The sequence below is a fragment of the Cydia splendana genome, chromosome 15, assembly GCF_910591565.1.
Source record: "Cydia splendana chromosome 15, ilCydSple1.2, whole genome shotgun sequence".
Taxonomy (NCBI): domain Eukaryota; kingdom Metazoa; phylum Arthropoda; class Insecta; order Lepidoptera; family Tortricidae; genus Cydia; species Cydia splendana.
Window position 1 is genome coordinate 13,601,117 of NC_085974.1, and position 25,567 is coordinate 13,626,683.

The 25,567-nt window shown below is 39.1% G+C and overlaps 1 protein-coding gene across 1 annotated transcript in view; it reads right to left on the reverse strand.

The window, feature by feature from the left end:
• LOC134797694 (reversion-inducing cysteine-rich protein with Kazal motifs) overlaps positions 1-25,567 on the reverse strand; it is a 45,602-nt gene that overhangs the window by 1,146 nt on the left and 18,889 nt on the right. Inside the window, exons 4-17 of the mRNA XM_063770040.1 lie at positions 14,062-14,145; positions 13,164-13,200; positions 12,482-12,664; positions 11,822-12,001; positions 11,241-11,467; positions 10,793-10,925; positions 10,556-10,697; positions 10,341-10,452; positions 9,880-10,045; positions 3,297-3,449; positions 2,204-2,383; positions 1,530-1,704; positions 976-1,118; positions 364-503 (exon numbers count right to left, since the gene is read on the reverse strand). Coding sequence (XP_063626110.1) covers positions 364-503; positions 976-1,118; positions 1,530-1,704; positions 2,204-2,383; positions 3,297-3,449; positions 9,880-10,045; positions 10,341-10,452; positions 10,556-10,697; positions 10,793-10,925; positions 11,241-11,467; positions 11,822-12,001; positions 12,482-12,664; positions 13,164-13,200; positions 14,062-14,145 — 2,055 coding nt within the window. The remainder of the gene's footprint in view (positions 1-363; positions 504-975; positions 1,119-1,529; positions 1,705-2,203; positions 2,384-3,296; positions 3,450-9,879; positions 10,046-10,340; positions 10,453-10,555; positions 10,698-10,792; positions 10,926-11,240; positions 11,468-11,821; positions 12,002-12,481; positions 12,665-13,163; positions 13,201-14,061; positions 14,146-25,567) is intronic.

A 25,567-nucleotide genomic window follows, 5' to 3' on the forward strand; every position in this document is an offset into this window, starting at 1 on the left:
GTGATTACCTTTTGTATTGTTGTCGAGCTCTCGACACTTCGACTTCAATATTTTATATCTCCAAAGTATCAGGACGAAGATCAAAAGAGATGATTCTGATAAGTTTGTAAGCTAAGAGTTATTTATTGTAGAAGAGATGTGACTTTAATGGGTCGGGTCTATGATATATACATATGTGACGTTATCTATGAAAAGGGACCTTATTGTCGAAGGCGCTTACGCTATTATTAACGATGCTCCGATATAAATACAACGCCGCGCGACGCTGTGCGGCGTAAGCGCCATCGACAATAAGATCCCTTTTCATAGATAATGCCCCATATATCTGATGACTGGTGTGTGTGTGTGACATTTTTTTTTTACCTTTGAGCACCGCTCCAAACATTGTCCCCAGTAGGCAAACATGTTCCCGCTGAGGACGAGATGGCACGGGTTATTGTGTGTGTGGCCATCAGTGTCACACACCGGCATTGGTGGCTGGGCGTTGCAGTGGCTTGTGTTCACTATGGACAGAAAGCAATGATTGAATGTATATTTTTAATCTACCATTAGCGAACTGAGCCAGAAGCGCTGGTGGCCTAGCGGTAAGAGCGTGCGACTTTCAATCCGGAGGTTGCGGGTTCGAACCCCGGCTCGTACCAATGAGTTTTTCGGAACTTATGTACGAAATATCATTTGATATTTACTAGTCGCTTTTCGGTGAAGGAAAACATCGTGAGGAAACCGGACTAATCCCAATATGGCCTAGTTTATCCTCTGGGTTGAAAGGTCAGATGGCAATCGTAACAGCAGATTTCGTAAAAACTAGTGCCTACGCCAATTCTCGTGATTAGTTGCCAACCGGACCCCAGACTCCCATGAGCCGTGGCAAAATGCCGGGATAATGCGAGGAAGATGATGATTAGCGAACTGAGCCAAAACCTTGGTCGCCATATTCATTGCCCTAAGTAAAGCCACCTAGCAGTAAGGTCTTACCGCAGACATGTTGCGGGCAGCTGGCCTGCAGCCGGGACAGGCACACGTTGCGCGCGGGCAGGCACGAGCGGCGCCCGCACGCCGCGCCCGCGCACGCCGAGCGGATCCCGAACTCGATCTCTGCGTCCGTTGCACCCGCACATCTGTTATTCACATTTAAACATTTATTAGAAGTGATATAAGATAAGGATCATTCATCAACATAGTCAATTTCATTAACTTCATAAAAGCACGGTATTGCTATGTATCTACACTTCCAGGTATAAAATAAAATGTGGGAATTTAAGAAATAAATCAAATACTTATAAATATACCTCCGTATTTTGATGGGCAAGTTCCAAGAGTAGGATAACTTACTTAATCGTAGGATATATTAATGTATTCCTATTTGTTCCAGACAAATGGGAATGATTCATATGAATGCACCCATTCCCATCTGTGCCCGGCGGGGATAAATAAGAATACACCAATATACCTATCGGGATCATAAGCCATAGACTTAATGGCGCAGGCACTAAATTCTACTTATATAGTACGGGTGTCCGGCGACTTACTTGGCGAGGCAAGCGTTCGGGTAGCGCCGGCCGGGCGCGGCGACGGGCAGGTGGTGCGGCGGGCAGTTGCACGGCAGCCCGCTCAGCAGCGCCGCGCGCCCGCACGCGCGCCGCGCGCACACGCGCTCGCCCACCACGCACGAGCACGCGTTGCACTCCATGTAGTATTTTTCACCTGAAAATACGGTTAGGTACATTAATGTGCATGCACACAAGGTGACACTTAGGGCCAGTTGCACCGACCACATTTGACAGACTGATCAACGTCTATGAAACTTTCCAGTTTCCATACATAAAAATTTAGCGAACTCTTTAATGATACGAACAGTTTGGTGCAACTGACCCTTATTTGGAGATATCCATCGTCATCAAATCACGCATCAATTAAGTAACTGTAACTGGTACAATCTCTCACCAACTCTTGTTCTATGTATTTTAGAACGTATGTTATATTGTAGTCTTAGAGCGGAGAAAAAAATTGAAAACGAAAAACTACTAAATAATAACCGTTATTGCCGGTTAATCGCCACATTTTGTAACTACAGTCATATTAGTTAAAATATACCATCTCTCAAAGTAGCAGGACTAACAGGAGATATTCTATGTTTTAGTTATATTTTCGACAAGATTTTAGAGCTGTGCATTGAGTGTGCATCCAAGAAATGTGGTCTTACCATTCGTGATAACTTTCTCATGTAGCCTGCAGTTATCCAACGCCACGCAGGGCAAAGGCTGGCATTGCCCCAAGCCCTTGACAGTGCAGTGGCATATTTTGAAGCAGGCCTTCCCCGACGGACCGATCATCGGAACTCGAGCCCAGGACCCGAGCGGGACTAAAATTGGACTGCCATCACCTTTAACATCAACAATAAAATTTCAGATTTTTGGTTTATACTTTAATAAATTTTTTTTTAAATTATTGAGAAAACGAAACAGTCATATAAATGTTGCAGTCAAAAGTGTGAACTGGTCAAAAGAACTTTTAACCGACAAAAACAGGCAAAACTGCTTTTGACTGAGCATGTTGGTCAAAAGTAGTTTTACCTGAAAATCATACCTATTTCTGGCAGCAGTTTCGTTTTTAGGGCGTAGCAAAAAAAAATAACCCTAACCTACCTATCTCTGGTTTCGTTTTTTGGGCGTCGTAAAAAAAAATAACCCTAACCTACCTATTTCTGGGAGTAAGTACTTTTGACTGATAGTAACAGTCACAATTACTATTAACCAATGATTTTCAGGTAAAACTACTTTTGACCAACATGCTCAGTCAAAAGCAGTTTTGCCTGTTTTTGTCGGTTAAAAGTTATTTTGACCAGTTCACACTTTTGACTGCGACATAAACATATCAAATATCAAAAGATGTACTGCAACAAAAGATACAATAAAAAAGACCTGGAGGTTCATAAATTATAAATTATGTTAACTGCGTAAGTACAATCCGATACTACTTATCCGATATTTAAAAATTATTTGGGAGTATGTGACACTTTTATCATAAATTTTAGGACTAAACAAAATAAAGACAAAGCGTCTTCTATTCTTCGCTACATTGCGGTCTTATTTTGATCACTTCCTAACTATAACAAACAAAGTCTACTTCTGCGGTGTTGTCAGAACCTATCACCATGACATATCATGACGCAACCCACACAAGTTCGTACATTAAACGTGACGTGACGTACAATTGAAGTCGAGCGAGTCGCAGCAAGACGTGCTATTTCAGAAGACTAGATCAAATACCTAACTAAAGAATTACAAGATACTTACCTAATGGACAACCATCGATGCAAGTGTAACGTGAGCAAGACCCACCCTGCAGACAGTTCCTGTTCACCACGCACACTTGGGTTGCGTTACATGGCGACCCTGCGCATGGTGACGTCACGGCTTCACGGGATGACAATAGCGGTGGGTGTGTGCCTGTAAAACATTTAGTAAGTTAAGTTTAATTTCAGGTAGAATTCCATTCATACTACCAGGGAATTGTGGGTGTGTAATTCACACCGCCCTATAATTGCATATCCCCCCAAGTAACACACAAGCAGGATAATAGAGTAAAATTATCATCTTATTCAAATTAAGATTGCATAAATTTTGTATATAAGCGGTGGAAATTACTAAATTCGGAATAAGAAAATATGTGGGCCTAGTGGGGCCTATATACCAATAAATGCTGAATAAATTTTGCATAGTATCGGTTTTGCATATTAAAGCTGAATAATACTTATTTCTTACACAGTTAGTCAGACATTATTCAGCTTAAAGCATTTGTGGTTACTAAAAGCTGCATAATAGCAGCATTAGCAGCAATTAGCTGTATATATTTTGTGTCGTGAGATATTAAGCAGACAATATTAAGAAAAATGTGATAGTGGCTACTAAATGCTGAAAAGAAGCGTCGGTGAAGACTTTCAACTGTATAAAAGCGGTTGCAGTTTCTGTTTTAATGCTAGTTTTTGAATAAAGGTGGACGCTATTACTGGAAGCTGTAATGAAATCCACATATTATTTGTTATTCAGTAGCTGCATATATGGGTTAGTTATGGCTTTTATAGACATAACGTCTGAATAATAAATACTAAAACAACACTTATACTTAAGTTATAGCGATTTTAGTACACATATACTATCTTTTCTTGCTAAAAGCTGCAAAATGAACGCAATGAGCAGCGCTATTCAAACTACTGCTTAGTATCAACAAATGCGCGGTGGAGAGGGTTCCGTAGCTTTATAAGTTTATACACGGTCAACAGTGCTACTTGAGCCTGTTTGCTTTGAGCTTGAGCGTGTTTTTATTTTATTTTGAACGCATCTTGCGTATTTATTCTTTAATCCAACCATTATTTAAAAAATCGAGGTTTAGTTTTCTTAACAATTCTCTTCGATTGGTTATTTTACACAAGATGCATTGTCGTTTTAATGACGTAAAACAATTGCTAGCTACCATCGTAAACACTGTTAACTGACCATTTGCATACCTTACTGCAACGAGATAAAGTTTACCAATGGCCATTTAAGGTAATAATAATAATCATAATATCGTTTATTGCACCATGGTAAGCAGTTGTTACAAAAAATACAAAAGTATAAAAGTTTCTCATGGACCCCAGAAGGGTGTTGCAAGCATTTTCTTAAGCTAAGTATCAACCAAATTATTAAGGAACACAAACAAGCCTTAAAATTAAATGTATACAAATTATTGATATTAATTTACTTAAGAAAACTATCATTAAGGAATTCTGTGACAGAGTAGTACGCTTTTTCTGTAAGGAACGATTTCAACTTTTTTGCGTATGCCGTGTCTCTTTCTTCTGCCTTTATATAGTTCGGGATGTGATTGTAATATTTGACTGCTGCATAATGAGGGCTTTTTCGGTATATTTCTAAATTTGGGACGGGTAATTCAAGCTTATATTTTAGTCTTTTATTTGGTAGCTCTCGGAATAAATGAATGTTTTTTCTTACATATATGCCTAATTCATAAATATATATAGATGGTAGAGTGAGTATGCCAAGTTTAATAAAATGAGGTTTGCAACTTTCCCAATTTCGGATTCCTATTAATACACGAACACATTTTTTTTGCATCACGAATAAGTCGTGTGCATCTGTACTATTACCCCATGTTAAGATCCCATATCGTAACCATGAATTAGCGAAGGCATAGTAGGCGGTTAGAGCTGTTGCTAAGTTTGTAGTTTTGCGAAGCATAAAAAGTCCATACAGAAACTGGGATATTTTGGTTTTAGTGCATAGTATATGAGTTTTAAAATTAATATGGTTATCAAGTGTAATACCTAAGAGTTTGAAATGTTCTACTTCTTCAATGTCTGTTTCGTTAAGTGATAGTTTTAGTTGTAATGGCGTTCTTTGATACGGATAAAATTGAATTAATTTGGTTTTATTTGAGTTTATTGTGAGATTATGGTCGCGCATCCACTGATTAATATGATTTAAGGTATCTGCTAGCTTTACGTTGTAATTTTCGATTCTGTCAAAATTAAAAAGGAGGGAGACGTCATCTGCGAATAAAGTGCATTTGGCATCAATTTCTTTCGGTAGGTCATTTATATATAACAGAAATAAAAGACAGCCCAAAACACTACCCTGTGGGATTGAGCCTTTCATTTCTGTAATTTCAGACCGAACCGATTCTAATTGATGGCTAGATGGATTTAGGTACTCTATCTGAACAAGCTGCGTTCGCTTTTCCAGGTAAGATTTAAACCAGTTATAAGCTATGCCTCTAATTCCTGACCCGTATAACTTATTTAGCAATATCTCGTGTGAAACTTTATCATATGCTTTTGTAAGATCTAAGAGTAATCCCACGGCCAGGCGTTTGTCATTTACGGTTTCCATGATCTCCTGTGTGTAGTTGGTTAGGGCAAGGGCAGTTGACCGATTTTTTCTAAAGCCATATTGTTTGTCGTCCAGTACCTCATATTTATCCAGAAATTTGTAGACTCTGTTACACATACATTTTTCGAATATTTTAGAAAGGGTGGGTAACAGTGCTATGGGCCGATAGTTATTAGTGTCCAGTGTACTACCTTTTTTATGTATAGGTTTTATTATTGATACCTTAAGTTGCTGTGGGAACACTCCTTCATTAAAAGACTGATTAATTAGCATACACAGTGGTGTTGCAAGTTCAGTGGCACATAATCTAACTAATGTTGAAGGAATATCGTCAATTCCTGTGCTATGTGTATTTTTAAGTCCGCGAATAAGTTTAAAAACCTCAAGCTCTGACACTGGATACAAGAACATAGAAGTAGTAACTGGAGTACGAACTGGACGACCGCGTGGGGCGACTTCAGGACTTTCAGGAGTGTTATCGTGAGGGTTTTGACTATGGTAAACTGAAGCAAAGAAATTATTAAAGGTATTTGCTATATGGTGAGGATTTTCTGTTGTAATATTCTGTGACGCGATTGTAATTTTTAGGTTTTTCTTCACCTTCACATAATTTTTTAGATTATTTATAATTTTCCACATTGTAGCCGTTTTATTTGTTGATTTTTGCATTTCATTTATGTAGTTTAATCTTTTTGATTTTAGTACTGTTTTTTTCAAGATGGTTGTATATAGTTTATAATGTGTTGTAAGGACGTAGCTATTAGATGTAAAAGCATGTATTTTTAGTAATCTTTTATTTTTACAAGATATTTTGAGACCTTGGGTAAGCCAGGTTTTTTTTGGTTTCCTTTTCACAGTCAGGCTTGTGATAGGAATTTTTTCGTTTAATATTTTCCTTAAAATATCGGCTAGAATATTGTAGTTATCGTTTATATTATTAAAGGTAAGTACTTGGCTCCAGTTGATTTTTGCGAGTTCATTTTTAAAGGCTGTTTGGTTTTTCAGATTATGGATTCTTTTATGAGTTATATAAGGTTTATTAAGTCTGTTTATGTCCTTGTACGACTGATACTTAAATTTACAAATGATGCTTTTGTGATCAGATAGCCCGTAGTCTTTGATTAAAGTATCGTACAAACTATTGTTAGTAAAAACTAGATCGATACAAGTGGCAGAGTTTAATGTTGTTCGCGTTGGTTCTTTAATTATTTCTAACAGATTAAGGGTCAGCATAAGATCAGAAAGGCGGCGAGAATATTTAGATTTTTGTAACATATTAATATTGAAATCACCCCCTATCACAATGTGTTTATTATGTTCTTTATGTTTCATATTTTCTAATATGGTTGCTAGTTGGCAAACAAGGTGGCAAATGCTAGTTATTGATATTGTTGCATTAAAAACTTGTAGACTGGACTGGGTATGAGAAAAATTAAATAATCACCCCCATTAAAATATAGCGAAATCGATTCTCCACAATCGATCAATCGATTTTGAACAGACTGTTTTTAGGTTTCAAGTGGGTCTACTCATACCCATCCCACACTATACTCGTACTCATACCTAAACAATACTGCCCATACCAAACTATACTTGTACTCATACCCGTGATACCCGCTACTAATATACCCGCACCTTCGCACCTATACCATATTCATATTCATACCATACTCGTAACCACACCATACTCATACTATACACATCTTCGTACTCACTTCGTACATCTTTGCGTATACCTTTGCCTACTACATATTTGTCGGAACTGATAACGGAAAAAATAACTGTGTAGTCTGCCGTGCCCCCAGATTTATCATATAACTTAAATATTATATCGCCTTTATAATATTAGTAGGAAGTAGGATTGAATATTGCCCGTGTTACATACCTATAATGTTTCTCATCAAACTAGTGAGGATCTATGTGGTTTTTACTATTTGTGTACAGAACCCTAATAGGCTTTAAGATTGAGAAAACAATTATATTATACTGATGTTATTCAAAACTTGTTGTTCTAAAACCATTATTATCTAACATGTAGCGTAGTAACGCGAATAATGTGAATGCTTATTCAGAAATTTAGCACAAAATACCTGTGGCAGCAGCAGCAGCTTATATTCAGCACAGTCGGACGCCATTACGGTTGCTCATATTCTAACCTCTACAATTATATAGGAATTGAAAATGAACTGAAAATCCCATTTTTATTCATTTATAAAACTAGTTTTATCGTAGCATAACTTGTTAAAGTACATTTTCTATCACTAAAACATCTAAACACCGCAAAAAAAGTACAAATTTAAAAGTGGAGTAGTAAATTTTCTATATTTACTTTTTAAACAGTGCATTATTTACGCGGCGCTTTAAAATTTTAAATAAAATGTATATATATATATTAACAGTAAAGTCGCATGCGCAATGAAATTGATGTTATGTAAACATCAAATCAATACATGGGTAATGTCTTCCTTATTTTGTATTCACTTCAGACACTACACTTTGACACGAGTTCACAAATTAAAATGGAAGACAAATCATACACAAATAGCTGAATATATTTTCTGTAACAATGCACTTTTGAACCAAAAGCTGCATAACGTGTGACTAACTGAGTCATTCTATACAAAGCTGGATAACTTTGGTTTAAAAGCGGTATAGAAGCTTTTGACAGCCTCTATACAAGTGTTATTCAGCGATTCAATGTGTGGGCACACACTTATACAGCTATTACATTACTGTTATTCAGTAATAAGCGGCGTGGGCTAGTCCACTTTGCGCCCAAACCTTCTGTATAACGTCTGTATAAGCGCTTATACAGACGTTATACAGCTACCTTATTCAGCATACAGTACGGAATGCTCTATTATTCAAACAATATTCAGCTACTTTTGTGTTACTTGGGCCATATTACCCCTTTGGCCTATCCATAGCTACATAGGTACATATATTATATGGGTTAATGTCGAGTCCCGAATAATACTGTGTCAGTAATAATAATGTCGTGGAGTTACTGGGTGACATGTAGTCTGTGAGCGCGACGCAGGGCGCGGCGGGGTCGGCGGGCGCGAGGCGCGCGCAGAGCGCGGCGGCGTTCAGCGCGGGCGGCGCGCGCGCCCACTCCACGCACGACGACACCAGCCGCGTGCAGTCCGCGGCGCACAGCAGGCTGGCGTGACCCTGCGACCAGCCAACATCACATATACTTACTGGGTGACATGTAGTCTGTGAGCGCGACGCAGGGCGCGGCGGGGTCGGCGGGCGCGAGGCGCGCGCAGAGCGCGGCGGCGTTCAGCGCGGGCGGCGCGCGCGCCCACTCCACGCACGACGACACCAGCCGCGTGCAGTCCGCGGCGCACAGCAGGCTGGCGTGACCCTGCGACCAGCCAACATCACATATACTTACTGGGTGACATGTAGTCTGTGAGCGCGACGCAGGGCGCGGCGGGGTCGGCGGGCGCGAGGCGCGCGCAGAGCGCGGCGGCGTTCAGCGCGGGCGGCGCGCGCGCCCACTCCACGCACGACGACACCAGCCGCGTGCAGTCCGCGGCGCACAGCAGGCTGGCGTGACCCTGCGACCAGCCAACATCACATATACTTACTGGGTGACATGTAGTCTGTGAGCGCGACGCAGGGCGCGGCGGGGTCGGCGGGCGCGAGGCGCGCGCAGAGCGCGGCGGCGTTCAGCGCGGGCGGCGCGCGCGCCCACTCCACGCACGACGACACCAGCCGCGTGCAGTCCGCGGCGCACAGCAGGCTGGCGTGACCCTGCGACCAGCCAACATCACATATACTTACTGGGTGACATGTAGTCTGTGAGCGCGACGCAGGGCGCGGCGGGGTCGGCGGGCGCGAGGCGCGCGCAGAGCGCGGCGGCGTTCAGCGCGGGCGGCGCGCGCGCCCACTCCACGCACGACGACACCAGCCGCGTGCAGTCCGCGGCGCACAGCAGGCTGGCGTGACCCTGCGACCAGCCAACATCACATATACTTACTGGGTGACATGTAGTCTGTGAGCGCGACGCAGGGCGCGGCGGGGTCGGCGGGCGCGAGGCGCGCGCAGAGCGCGGCGGCGTTCAGCGCGGGCGGCGCGCGCGCCCACTCCACGCACGACGACACCAGCCGCGTGCAGTCCGCGGCGCACAGCAGGCTGGCGTGACCCTGCGACCAGGCAAGATATTGTCAGCAAAAAGGCGCCAAATTTGGGTCGATCTCGCATAAATTGATGTCTAATACATTTTCTGATGAAATAGTCCCGTTAAGCCGGCCTTCCAAGGCAATAACGACGCCTAGTTATGTGGATCGACCGAGAAACAAATCTATAGCGACCCTGTCAGGATTCGAATCTGTAATCTTAAGTCATACGGCAAGATCAGCTGAGTATTTGCATTGAAATCTTATGGTCAATCTGATCCTCATAGAACCTAGAAAATATTAGAATAGGATATGCGCTTACCTTAGCAGTGCAAGGTTTGACATGCAGTGCGCAAGCGACGTTTTTCCAAATATCAGTTGGACACTGCGATGAGTTTTTTAATGGTAGTGTCAACCCTGATACCTTTACAGACCTGGAAATCAACAATATTTATTTTGTTTAACATCAGTAACTTTTCTCAGAGGTATAACTTAACATATGTATGAGTATCTTAAACAATGCAAAGTTTTACCTACCCACTATCTTTTTGTTCTGCCACAGCCAAATGAGCATCAAGATCTGCCTGAGCTGAACAGGATCTAAATAGGCTGGTCGGCCGGTTGTTAAGCTGACTGCAGTACGTCAATCCAGCACAGCCTAGCGAACATGGAGCTTCCACTGAAAAACAGATTTAGTAAGTAAAAAAATGCATGCTTTTTCTTCTGACCAATTGGACTGCCTATAAGTGGGTATGGCGGAAGTAGTATTCTAACCTTCTTCTATGCATTGCGTCAAATCCGTCTCCTGTGGATTGCCCAGGCACTCAGAGTCGAATTTCTCAAAATTGTTCGGCCAGTCTGTGTTAAATGTGTTGAAGCAAAGTCTTCGGCAGTTTATCGTTGTCGCCTAGAAACAAATATTAGATACCAAAATAATTACAAACGATCGAAATAAATACACACCACAGAAGCACCTTTATAGAAAAAAAAATCCTCCTGAGGCCCAGCCATACAAATGCAGAAATCCAAAATTTGCCAATGAAATTTGAACCTATAGTGTGCTATAGTGCAGGTAATAGGGTTGATTTTTATTTGTTAGAATATTTAAAGAAACAAAAGAAATGCAACTCTGTTCCAATTAAATATGGTTTAAATTTCATTGAACTGAAGAAGTACTATAGGTAGGACCTTGGGCCTTAGGAGGATATGACTTTTGATTTACCCTGCTGCAACAATGTAGTTTAGCAATATCGCGCGGTATGAGATCCTTGGTATCAGGCGGTTCAGCCCTCCTCAAGAAGCATTGCCAGAGTCCATCATGGATGGCCGGCGCTCCGCAGTCTTGGTTCAGAGCCTCAGCGATTTCTCCCGAATCTCCCGTACGACGGAGTACTGATTCGCAAGTTGACCTACATTCTTGGCTTGGAGATTCATGACAGCAAGGTAAATCTGGAAAATAAATACGTTAACGTTTAGATGCATTAGACAAGCCTTATGTAGTAAGATTCCTGAAACAATGTAGCACCAATGGTGACCGCTCGCAAACCAGTATGTATTCGCGTACCTACTTAAGTTTCAGTCAATGTTAGGCGCGGTAATATTTCGCCGCACCTGCCACAGCTAGGCTTTAACACATAGCCTATCAGAGTACCAAAGTGAAGGGTGCCTAACTAAGCATATTAACCGTATCACGGAAACAGGAAATCTCAACTGAATGAGTTTACGGTATTCTCGCGCAAAATGTTCCAAATTCAAGTGGCCTGTCAATGTCTGTTACAGCCGTCGTGGTGTCCTCGCACTTACATTTGGAAGCATCAGCGTGGACCGTTGAAGCAGTCAGGTCCCTCAAACAGTGCAGCAGCGGCGGGGACTGCTCGCAAGCTTCGACCGCACGCTCCCGGGCGTTTAGTTCCACGTGCGCGGTACCAACTCGCCAAAGCACGCGCTGGCAAGCTTCGTTACATGTCAGTGACTGAGTCTGCGCTGAAAATATTAAGCATACATACTTAATCAAGGTTTATTTCTAAGCTTCTTATTTACTAAAACAAAGTCAAATTATATTTTTTCAAAAGATGTTTAAGAACCGGCCAAGTGCGAGTCGGACTCGCGCACGAAGGGTTCCGTACCAACGGCATAAAAAAAAACACGTTTGTTGTATGAGAGCCCCACTTAAATATTTATTTTATTCTGTTTTTAGTATTTGTTGCTATAGCGGCAACAGAAATAGTACATCATCTGTGAAACTATCAACTGTAGCTATCACGGTTTATGAGATACAGCGTGACAGACAGAAGGATAGACGAACAGACGGACAGCGGAATCTTAGTCATAGGGTCCCGTTTTTACCCTTTGGGTAGGGAACGTTAAAAACTGTAGATAGAGCAAAACCATTGCGACCAAGAATAGAACGTCGAATTTATCAAGTCGGGTGATAAGTTATACTGTTACTATGTTAATACTAACAGCAGCACGTCTGCGCCTCCTCCTGCTGCTTGACGCAGTTGAAGAAGGCGATCTCGTCGGAGCGGCGGCAGACCGACGTCAGCGCAGCGGCGCCGGCAGCAGTGGCGCACGCCTGCCGGCACGGCGTGGAGCGCCCGAGCGCGCAGCACGCTCGGCCCCACCAGCCTGAGCCGGACACCACTTCTGTGAAATTAAGAAAGGTGTATTCGGGTTATTTCCAATACTTCATGTATCAAAATCTATTGTTATAGAGTCCGTTTTAGAAATGACCCGACAATCTCGACATTATGCAGTAAGTATTTGGAAAAACTCGAATTGTCCGACCGTGGTAAGTTTATCTTTGGATATATCTTAAGATCATGTGGGCCAAGAGCAACAGTACCTATGAGGATTCCCTACAAGTGTTTCTCTTGCCCCAATGTTTCTCCTACCCCATCTAACCTTGCCCATATTATTAGTAAGTATCTATGAATCATAAAAGTTCGAAGTACAGTCGGGCAATATTTTTTTTTTACAGTAATTAAGTTGTGGATACCTATCGGTAGTGTGGGAGTTTCATAGAAAAATATGAATATTCATGCATAAACCCATAATTCCAAACAGCTTTGACGAATATGGCAGAGTTCAATTTAAAAGCAATTTTGTCAAAAGCAACATGTGAGTACTTAATTCGATAACTCACCTTGAATAGTCACATTCATGCATATCCAGAACTCGATCTGCAAAGCAATTAAATAGACAACATCAATCAATAAATTAAGGGTCCGTTTTCATAAACGTCTTTTGTACATCCTTCGCATTATCTCAAGTAACTTGATACTGTGGTAATCTTAAACCATTTCAATTACAATACAATACTAGTGGGCGGTTTATTGATGAATGGGTCCCATAACCGCTGCGGGGAGTAGAAAAGGATCGTAATAATGGCGCGCGATATCACCTTACTACACGTGATGCTACGTATACCCGTAAGAAAAGGAATAATTTTGCGTTGGCAATAGATTTGTGAACGAAATCTGTCAGGTGTCTTGCTCATGCGACGGCGTATAGAGAACTTTTATTTCATGTGCCCGTGACCGTGTACACCTAATTACAATAACTTAAGATAATATAAAGAAAAAAAAATATATTTTTCTTTTTTGCCGAGAAAGTGTAAAATTAGATATCAGATTCAGATCAAAATGATAGTTACGTTAATGTTAGAAATAAATGTTTTTAAACTTCAAGTAGGGATTTTACCTGATATGAACGGCAATGAAGTCACTTCTTAAAATTAACAGGTAAGTACCTATCATTGATTCGTGTATGTACAGTAAGTATGATAAGTAGGTAATTAACGAGCTCCGATCTTATCATAGTCATATAAAAAGTTAATACTTAGAATTATTCCTCAGAACTCTCTACTACTGCTACCGGTTTTCATTAAGTAACATAATGTTTACTCGCAAAGTAAAAGCAACTCAAGTAGATACTTAACTCAATATATTTAAAACTATATGTTAGATAACGTAAGACAACATATTAAAGATTAGAGAAACAGGCATAGGTACTTTACAGAGATGCAGAGATAAGATAGTTACCAGTGAAGGCGTACAGAACTTGTAGATGTTTTGTATCCTCTCCTCTCGCATGGAGGCGTTGGACGCTATCTCGACGAGCGACATCTGAAACCAACACAGATTTATAGATAAGTATTCATGGTAATCAAGGATCTAATCTAACAGTAGTCTCTATCAGTCAAAATATTTAATATAAACTTCAACCTACAAAACCCATAAAACACTGATTTAAACTTTCACGATTTTCGGTATAGTAAACTCGCGCGGCTAGATGTTGATGTCAACTTTAGCCCGTCTTCTCCGAGACCACGGGGAAGAACGCCGTCCTCGAAACGTCGGAGGTAAATCTTAAACCTTAAATACGCGATTAAGTCCCGTTGTACAATTTAATAATTCCCATAAAGTTATATAGGTTTAAAAAGAGTCGGACCAAAATGATATCCATATTAGTTGATGTTAACATTAGTCCGTGGCTTGAGCTTTCTTTTTGACTACCTATTTATTTATTACGTAAAAAAAACACGTCCCAGTTCCTCAAGTAGAAAATGTATATGATAACACATTAAATTTAACTCCTATTTCGACAAGTACCTACAAATAATATTATCAGCTATGTAACATTTGTTTTTATTTTTACAAAATTATCTAATACTAAGATAATTTTGTATGTTTATGTTTGGTTTATCATTACTGAAGTCAATGCACCAATAAAATAATTGGGTCACGAACATCTTTGAACTCCACATCCAAAGAACCACAGGATATTTATTAATTAATCGTAATAATTTTACGACTAGTATTTTATATGGATTTCTCTGATATCAAACGAGTAAATCTATCCAAAAGGAACTACCTAACGAGTAATAAAGCTTGTCTAACTGTATGTTTACGCAAACTAACGCATGACTTTCGCAAACTCTTATTAGGTCTTTCTAATTAATCGAAATTAGACTTTAATGGTATGAAACAAAGTAGCATTAATGTCATGTATTGCTTTAGATAAGAGCTTGCGGCTGCTATTCCAAGAACACGTGTTCCATTGGACTCTTCATTAGTTTCTTTAAGGAATTAATTGACTCGGCAGCGCTACATTTACGATCCCCTTTTAAAATATCGCGTTACTGAGACTAGATTACATTTGTTTTACATTTAAAGTTTTATTTAGACTTCAAGCTAAATAATATACAATCACTGACGTAAAAGCTTTTGTTAGTTTAAAAGAAGTCGTTTCATCTATTATAGGGTTGTTATTTTATATTATTTAATACCATACTAGCTTTTAAAATGTGTGTTTTTTTTTTAAAGACGACGGAATTGGATGGAATAGACCAAATATGTAGACGATTTGTTTTGCGGCCCGATTCGAAATTTAATACATATACGTCAAATATTACGACTAGATAAGAATCCACATCGTATCTAGCCGTAATATTTGACCTATCTTAAAGTTCGAATCGGGCCGTATTCACAGAGCACCGACCTTTTTAGTGTGACAGTAGGTCCTTCATCTCTTAATTTCTTTTGTAGAATTGCATGACAGTATGGTCACTAAGGGCGGGTCACCTGGGTCATTCCCAGAGAGCAAAATTCTATTTATTAGTTTATGCAACATAGCCATGATAATTATTCAAGTCAAAAGGTCTCCAAGTGACGACACGGTAGATTCACGTTGTACGATATACGCACTTAACACTAACACGTTGTTAATTACAATCAAATACAGTTTTATCAACGTGCTAGGTATGCAATACATTAGGGAGAACCAGCACGGATATGATGGTCGTTCTTGTCTACGTGACAGCGTGATAAAACGGTATCCGTCACTTTTCTATCCCGCGGCGTTAAAAAATGACAGTTATTTTATCACGTGGATAAAGCCATCCATAATACGCCGGCAGGTTATGTTAGACGACGAACAATCCATTTATGTTTTGTCCAAATGCCGGCATGAATTATTACGACACGGTATTCGGTATAACTTGGTTAATTTGAGGAAGTCGTATCGTGACGAATGAAGACCAATGTCATCCCGAGAAATATGCGGGCTGTATCTTCAATTATTAGATACTCCGTTTTGCTCTAGAATATAAAAGGCGAGAGATACAGTTGTGTAAATATTAAATTGGTTCCAATCAACACGGCTGTTTTTTACGTTTCTGACGAAAAAGGGTTCTGGGTTAGGTATTCGAGTAAGCATCTTTGTAAGTTTTACATCTCACCCTACGTGCCGTGCGTAACAATGTACATAAACGAAGTATCACATGGTCATTTGGTCAACAAAAACATAAGTTCGACCACAGAATCATTTGAATGACATTAAATAAGATACTAAACTTGTGCATTTAAGTTCTAGGTACACGAAAGCGAATGCAGATTACACAGTACCTTAGAGCACTTTGTAACTGGAGACGTCATGGCTGTCATTTTCTGTACGAAACAGTCTGCCGATTTTTGCGGGGGAGCGGACATCAAATGTATTGCTATTTCTACATGATTTGTACGTAACGTATAGCCATGTCAGTCCATACAAAAGTTTGCACAATTGTGCAAGTTTTTCAGCAGAGGGGTAACTCCAGTTATTAAAGCCACACAAGCCTTCTTGAGCTTACCGTGGGGCTTAGTCAATTTGTGTAAGAATGTCCCTATAATATTTATTTATTTATTTATTTAAATGCTCTAAGCACAGTACATAGTTCAGTAGATAGTGCAAGTAGTGCAACTGACATTATCGCGCTGAAGGCGTCGCAAGTGCAGAGGTTATCCCTGTTATCAGTCAAGTCACTACTGATTGACAACTACTTAATTAACTTTGTTTTCTTGGTTAACTGTTGTGCACATAGACTGTTTGCTTTTTTGTTTCAAGTAGAACGCTGGCCGTACTTAATAAGTTCTAAAATTCTAAATCTCTTTCATTATTCCTATAGTTCGTTTTTTTAGCATTATCTAGAAAAAGACACGCGATCTTGTGGTGTCTTTTAATTGAATAACGCTTTTTAAAAATCAGTAACATTTACTTATCAAAGCTAATAAATGTAAATAATCGTATATGATTCATAATTGTTACATAATTGCCGTGACTTATTTTTCAAAAGCGTTTTTCAATAAAGACACGTCAAGATTGTTTACCTTATTTCTAATGCTAAAAAAACGAACTATAAGGCTAGGCGGGTACTTAACTAATACAGTTTTAAAACTTAAATCGCAAGAACTTAATGCCTACTAACGACTGATTATGACATAAGCTATTCTTGGTATTTATGTACTTAAATTATAAGTTGTAGTGGTACTTTTGCAATAGAATGTACCTACTTAACAATTTTATTGCAAATGTGAACTAATTTTTAAGTTTCTTCACTGATTTGCTTTCCTTCTCGTCGGAAACACGTTAAATTTAATCATTACAGTCGAGGAAATTATGGCCGACTTCTAAAAATTATTAGGCAATGAATACTAAATAAATAGGTAACATAAAATAGTTATTAGTACAACAAGAGATCAAAGTTTGATATTTCTTCGAGTGCTTATTTTGAGTCCCGTGCCAGCGAAAGATTATATAATAATTTAGAATCTTGAGCGTAGTAAGGGACTCAAAAGCGCACGAGAGTTAAATAACTTTGATCTCGTGTAGTACACAAAATTTTTCATCTGAGCAGTGAGAACATACCTACTTATTAGACAACTTGAAAAATGTAATCCTTCTTCATCATTTAATACCTGCACTCATGTTTTCTTAAGATATACAAACAATTAAGTTTAATTACTGCAAAACAAAACGTAATAATAAATTTCAGTAAAATAATATGGAAATCACGTATTGATTTAATTCTCTTTGATGGAAATAACGAACATCAACTGACACATCAATCGACAACTTTTTTTTGTAAAAAAAAAACTTTGTAAGATACGGTCCGAATTGCGGATCGTACTATTTGTCAACTATGGTAGAAATTCTTAAAAGTAAAATAATTAATTTTGCGTGATAATCTGTGTATTTTTTGAGTTCATTATTTTAGTTGTACAATAAAATACCTAAAATATAGTAATTTATCAGTTTTTATCAAATCTTAAACTTTATTTTTATTAATTCATTATTAAGAATTCATACTCGTACGGGGTTTGGAACGATGCGGTCTGAAATTTTCGGGGGTCTATTATAAACCCTCAATATACCGTTGAATGTCGTTTTAACTTTTTTATTTCTGTTTCTTTTTTCTAACAGTGTGAAAGGGACAGAGATAATAGAACCCAAGTATTTCGACCTTGTATTAGACCCCGCATGTTGAAATGACATTTGACTATAAAGGTCACTTGAATGACATTTTGTCTCACTCAGTGAGCAAAATCGCATTTTGCTCACTGTTTTTAAGAAGCAAAGTACCCTTGTTCGTGCTGCTGAGGTGAAAACTATAAAAAGCAACTGCCTCAAATTATATTCATATATTACCATTTTGATTGCCATTACTTTCTCAACATTTCACTACAATTGTCATTCTGTTCTTATTGCAATCTACATATTGCAGATACCTACCTACAAATATGTAATAAGTACGAGTCACACAAGCTCGTCGAGAACACATAAGTGGACTTGATTGCATCGTTCAGGCCAAGAGACAGTAACAATTCACAGACCGAGGACTTATTCACAAACGTGCTTTTGATGCAGCGATATAATATCGAAATTGTATTGATAACCTGTCCTGCAGTCTCAAGATTTGGAGCGTAGTGCGTAGTCACATGTGCGCGAGAAACGCGCTACGGTGTGCTAAAGTTTTCTAAGACGAGGTATTGAAGTTACTGATGTGCCGTCAAAAAGTTTCCAAAATTGCGAATTGCCTCTCGCAATTTGTGATGATGGGGATCTTCAAATTGACGAGTATAATATGGATCCAACACGATGGCATAAATAATGGCTGAGACTCTTTAGAAAGGGATATCATTAAAAAAAAAAGATAAACCTGAATGCGATATTCATATAGAAAAATAATGACATGGTCGCGATCCTCAGCAATGAGGGAGCGAGGCAGAAGAAATTATTGTTTCTGAATATACCCATAGTCGCGTGCTTCAAACCCTGAATAAGGATAAAGGTCGTATCTACGTCCAGGTCTGGCTAAAAGATTCATCAGTTGTTACTGGTGGAACAATGATCATTGTATACAAATAGGGCGCCATTAAACAGGTCTAATTCGGGCCACACCATCGGCGATCCCGGTTATTGTTCGTGATTGCTTTGCCAATTTAAATTGACGCCTATTTCTATTGTTTGGCATGTAGGCAATGCAGATGTTAAAGTGTAAGAGGTCTTCGAGAAAGCAAATGCGAAAAGTACTTAAAAAGTTTTTGTGTACAATATTTACGGTACAAAATTACCTTTGAAAAAAATGCGTTTCAGCGTAGACAAAAAAATATTTCGTTTGTCTGATGGCCAACATAACTTAAGAAGAAGAATAACTTATTTTCATACGTAGCCTACGTAGGTATGATAAATTGACGCAATATCTTTCGCCGTGATAAATAACCCTAATAAAAGTAATAAATGAAAAAAGTATAACTTGTAGTTTTGTTTTTTTTTACACACGCACTTGTCTGACGCACCCCACCTAAACGTCACTTACAAGTTACAGCAGAAAAAGAACGCCACTTCCGCCCCGGCGTGTCAACTTGGCACCAATTACATTTTCTCGTGTTACTATTACAATTATATGAATGAATGTTTTATTTATATTTTATATAGTCTCACTATTTTTAGCTTTGATAGTTACTGAATATTAAGCTAATACAATTTAAATTTTTTTTCTTAAATTTCAGTTAGAACCGAAAATAAACGAAGCATCAAAGAGTGCTATGTATGTATTAAAGTTAAGAGGCCAATAAATTTATTGTGCTGAAATGTTTATGATATAGGTACTTAAAATGTATCCTAAGAAGTTAATAAAACATTAGGTACAGTCACCAGCAATAATATGTTACACAACGAAGGCCGCAAAAATATCTGACACGATCTTATTTGTAGTGCAATAAGAGGGCGTCACATATTTTTGCGGCCTTCGTTGTGTAACATATTATTGCTGGTGACTGTACTAACGTAAAATCTTTTTAACGAACACGAAACCCGTGGCACGACATCGGAACCGGCAACTAAAACTCAGCTTTAATTACAGCTTGCAAGATCTATTTTAGGGGAATAAAACAAATACAAATACCTAAGCATCTGCACGTAATTTCAATATATCAAACGCTAAAGCAGTTCTCGGAATCGTCACAAAAGTCACAATGTGGCGAGCGATTCCGATGCGACTCCAGTCGCTACGACCCGGGATATTTTTAATGCACTCGCCTCAAGCATTCGAAAACATCGCTTATTATTCAATCCGCGGCGACCGTTTGTCAATGGCGACAGAATAAAAAGTTCAGTTGAATCATAAGCATAACGATAAAGAGGAATTAGCATGGAGACAATCGCGGGAGGGGTTGACATCACCAGCCATCATAGTTCACGTGTCCGCTGTTATACGTGGAAGGAATTCCTCGAGCGTTTTTATGACGGAATTATTCTTCACGCTTCCTCGAACGTACCTACGTGTAGAACACCCCCAGTCGAACAATGAAAATCGTTTCGAATTAACATCGCCGCATTCAAACTCGATTCCAGACTGCATAATCGAAATCTGAATAGCAAAAGCTTTTCTTAATGGAAACGAATCAACGGCGAAATCTGTGCGATATGTAAATGAAGTTCAAGAACCCAAGCAACTGTGACAAATTGAGCCATTACAAGAAACCCGTACGACAATGAATCTATTAGGATTCAGAGCGCCGTCTGCAACCATTTTGCATGTACGTCCTCGTACGAGCGTAGTAGTAATAGCTCTAATAAAATTTAACGGTCCTCTCTGCATTCGGGAGTCCGTACATGGCAGATGCAGTTTACACATTGTATTTGGTATTTAACCATCGAACAAATAGCCGAGCATCGACCGCTGGAACGAGCTGAAACTAAACTTTAAACTCCAGATTACACCAATAAAAGTTAATTAACGCTTCTCACAGCCGTAACACTCAATAACGGAGCTGCCATTTCAGTGCTAATTAAAACACAAAGGGGCTTTCAGTTGACAAAATAAAATAACGCTGAGAGCTCACCGTCAGACGCCCTAAATAGTTTAGCAACTACCCGCCGTAATTATTGTGGAGAGGCCGACAGCTTCATCCAGAGGGTTGGCACGCGCGGGATTATTTACGAAGAAACACCGTTGTCGTGCGCTGTCGTCGCCTTGTCTTGATAAAGCGTTTGTGGAGAAATGACCGTGTATCCATTGTTTTGTTTTTATAAGTACATCTGTAGGTTATAAGAATAAACTTCAGAGACTGCACGGGGCAGCCCTGCGTGGCTTCTATAGGTGCAGTTCGGAAATAGCCGAGCGGGCCGCGCGGCAATCAAAGGACAGAATCAAATCGCTACTCCATCACCGCTTTGATGTTTCTTTGTGAATTTGTCTGAATACCATTCCTCCCTCATTTCAATAGCAAAACACTGTTTATATTCGTTTTAGTCTTTGATTGTGTTAAGATTGAGCGTTCATCTATTATTTTCCATGGTTTCAACACGTTTGAACAGTTTTCGTTGACTTTGTTCTGGACTTTGATTTAGCGAATAGTCTATTTCAATAATTAACTAACGAAACAAATTGTTCACAAATTGGAGCATCGACGGCACCGTTCAAAAGTATCCAGATATTTTTAAACAATGACTTCGGTAAGTATAGGTACTTTGGTTTTCACGATTCAAAGGGAAAAAAAGCTATGAGATAATCTAAGAATTCCAGTTAATATAGACCTTTTTGTGTGCGAAACCTATATTCAATTGCCTTCAAAAAACAGTCGTCTTTTCCAAGTGAACTAGCGTAGCGTGAGGAGACAAGATTGGGCAAGGAGACATTCTCAGTGACAGCTTGATTAACGAGCAAGTGACACCCCCTCCGCGCGAGGATATTACCCCCCTCCAGGCCAGCGATAACGCTTCTCGGAACAGATAACATGAAGCGATATTTCGTATACTTTCGTGTACTGTAGTTGGTTTTCGCTAACGCGTTGTTTTATATACATAAAGGGGAATAGCTATCAATTTAACGTTGTTAACCCATTATAAAATGTAGGCGTCATCTATCTCGCAATGTTTTCATCACATTAATTCACCAGTAACTGGCCACCTGTTAGTAACTGGCCACCCTAAACTAAAAATGAATTCTATTCACCTATAAACTGTATTGAATTCTGTTTTTAAGTCAATATAATTCATTTTTAGTATAAGGTGGCAAGTTATTAAACAGTGGCCAGTAATTGACGATTTACCCTATAGCATAGATAAACAAAAGGTGTGGTGCTAAATCAAAATAGTCGGTTTTACTGCTAAGGCGCTACTGCTATTATTATCAGCATGTAATTAGAATTCGCAATCATGTAGATCAGCGGTCGGCAACCTTTTTTTGCGTAGTTTTAGTAGCGTAGTTAACGATGAGTATGTTGACGCGGGCCGCACTTTGTTAATATTTATGACTTTATCAGACATTGTTGTTTCTCAATATTACATAGCCAGAGAGGCTCGCAGGCCGCAAGTGACAGTTTCACGAGCCGCATGCGGCCCGCGGGCCGCAGGTTGCCGACCGCCGATGTAGATGATTAGTACACCTAGGTACACCTACAATTAGGGCTTGCAATTCGAATATTCGAATATTCGAATTTGTCGAATATTCGGCCTGTTTTGATATTCGAATATTCGGCCGCTCAGGTTTCGAATATTCGAATATTTTTTATTACTATAAAAAATCTATTTAATCCGCTGCAGTTACAGTTTCTGTGTGTTTTCCGGGTATTTACAGTGAATGAGTAATGGTAGGTAAGGTACCCAAATACGAAGGAAATAATATTTTTACTGTATTCCTCTCGATAGACTTCGTGAATACAGTGAAATCTAACTGAATTTGAAAGAAAACGAAATCAAAAAGTATGTTATTTTTACGGTGCATAAGTTTTAAGTTAAAGGGTCATTCTGTTTATTAAGACTAAACCTTGCCCGCACTTATCGCAATTCTCAAATTTGATCATACCAAACCTGCCCAACTAGGTAATCTAACTATGCACCTTTAGCTGACAAATAATCCAGTAGTCAACTAACTTTTTCCCTTAAATATTCCAATATTATATAATTAAGCCAACCATTAATTAAGGCCTCTGAGTGACTACAAGTTAATTTAAATCAGAAGATAATTACCTACTAAAAAAAATATCTTACATACCTAGGTTTGGTTTAGATGATTAAAGTTATATTATTTCACTCAACGGCGCATTTATAATAAAAGTTTTATCTAGAAATATTGAATACGTCTTATTTTGGCGTTTTACTTGTTTTTATAAATGTGGGCATCTCATAGTAGGATGATAAAATCTAGTCAATTAAGTGGATTTCTGCAAAATATCATTAGTTTTAGCAATAAGTCAAATAAGCTTTTGAATAAAACGATAATAAACCGATTTCTCGTTCTTTTTCTTATTTTTTATAATATTCGAATAATTATTCGAATATTCGAATATGTCGTCAGAAAAAGTCGAATATTCGAATACCTGAAAGTTTCGAATATTTGCAAGCCCTACCTACAATACAATACAACGTCGTCGGACAATGTGGTAAATATTGCCTCAAACCGTCGCAAATATTGCACGCATTCTCATTTCATTCTAAAAATTTCATTCCAATATCGAGAACATAGTACACTCAAGAGAAATGAAAATGGTAGTGGCCTTTTCCCGCCCGCCCAAGAACGCATCTTATTAGAGCAGAGCAGAGCAGCTGATTACTTTTGCAAAATTTCGTACCTACTTAGGTGCCTGTATTTTTTTTGTTTAGCATACTCGTATAGTAGGTACCTCTACCTATAACTTTTTTTAGTTGTTTAGCTGAAGTAACTAAAAGTACATTAAAAATAGAAACAATTAGTTACGAAATTTAACTTCGACAACGGCCATTTCAATAATTTGTTGTAACAAAGTGTCATCCTTATTAACATGTAATTGTAAGGGCCACTTGCGCGTTCGAGGGTTAGCAAAGTAACTACTAAGCCCCCATTCGCACGAGAGCTTTTTCAACGCGCGTTAAAAAAGCGCTTGAATCTGTCCGCACTCTAAATTCGATTTAACGACCAAGGCTTAAAGTCGAAAATCCAACAACGCTTGATAAAAAGCGCCACCGCTGTCGTGTGAATAAATACACATGTATCCATTTGTGTCATTCAAACGCTTTTTTAACGCGCGTTGTAAAAGCGCCCGTGGGAATGGGGGCTAACTCGGAGTTATCCGTTTACATACACCCTACAGATTAGGGTGCTGTATGAACATTACCGTTCATACAGGGTTCTGTATGAACGGTTAACTCTGAGTTAGTTGGCTAACCCTAGGAACGCGCATGTGGCCCTAAGTCTACATAGTGCCTCTAAACAGTAGGTATCTTGGTTTTGATTTAACTTAGTACAAAGGCAAAGTAATGTAATTATCTTCTTTAAGTATTTCTACTATTTATACTCGAAATAAAACCCCGAGGTGTCGCGGACGTGGGCCGGGACGGACATGAAAGGGTTCGACTTGTGTCTATTTCTGCCGCTTTGAACTGTCGCCGCTCCTGTTTGTTTGTTTTCGCGACTTGAAGCGGAAAGTAACGTGAACTGGGTGTCCAAATTAATTTCCGAGTATTGGTTTACATAATTATGAAGGCACGGAATTAGGCTACCTTTCCACTGAGCCGAAGATGAGAGGAATCAACTGATAGCTTTGGTTGTTGGTTGTAATCCAGCGGAGCGGAGAAGATGTAGTGTATAGAACTATAGATGCTTTGGTACGTGTATTTCAATACTATATAATCGATGTTCTTTATGAATAAAGTGTAGTCTTATTTAGAATTTGGTTGTATCGATACACCTCCCGACTTCTATCCTCATAAGAGATGTAGATTAGCACCAATGCTTTTGGTTGAATCCTTTCATCTCCGTCTCAGTAGAAAGACAGCTTTAAGCCCATAGTAAAGTGTTAAAGATAGTAAAATAAAACAAGTAAATTAGTGGAAGATTTGGCACTAGTTTTGTATAAGAGATCATTTTAAACACGCAGTTAAGCCGACAGATATGAAAATATATTGTATGAAGAATTTTTTAAAAGTGAATGAAGTGAAACAGATATACTTATGCCAAGATTGTAGCAAGTGGAAATTTGTGATTGATATAAATACAAATTAATCTTAAATATATGTGCTTAGATAGTGCCTGTCTATCCTCTTAATCTCTCCTTGTGTATCTATCTAATTAGAAATTGAGTTCAATATTAGCTAACCAAACTAAGAACACATCGCGCACAAGTGATAAATCTACGTAAGATACGGAGTAGTCTAGCCTAGATACAGAATGATACAGATAAGATACGGCGGAGGCAAGTAATGCGATTAAGTTAGTCTCTGGCTGGAGCCGGGCGGGCTCAGTATATG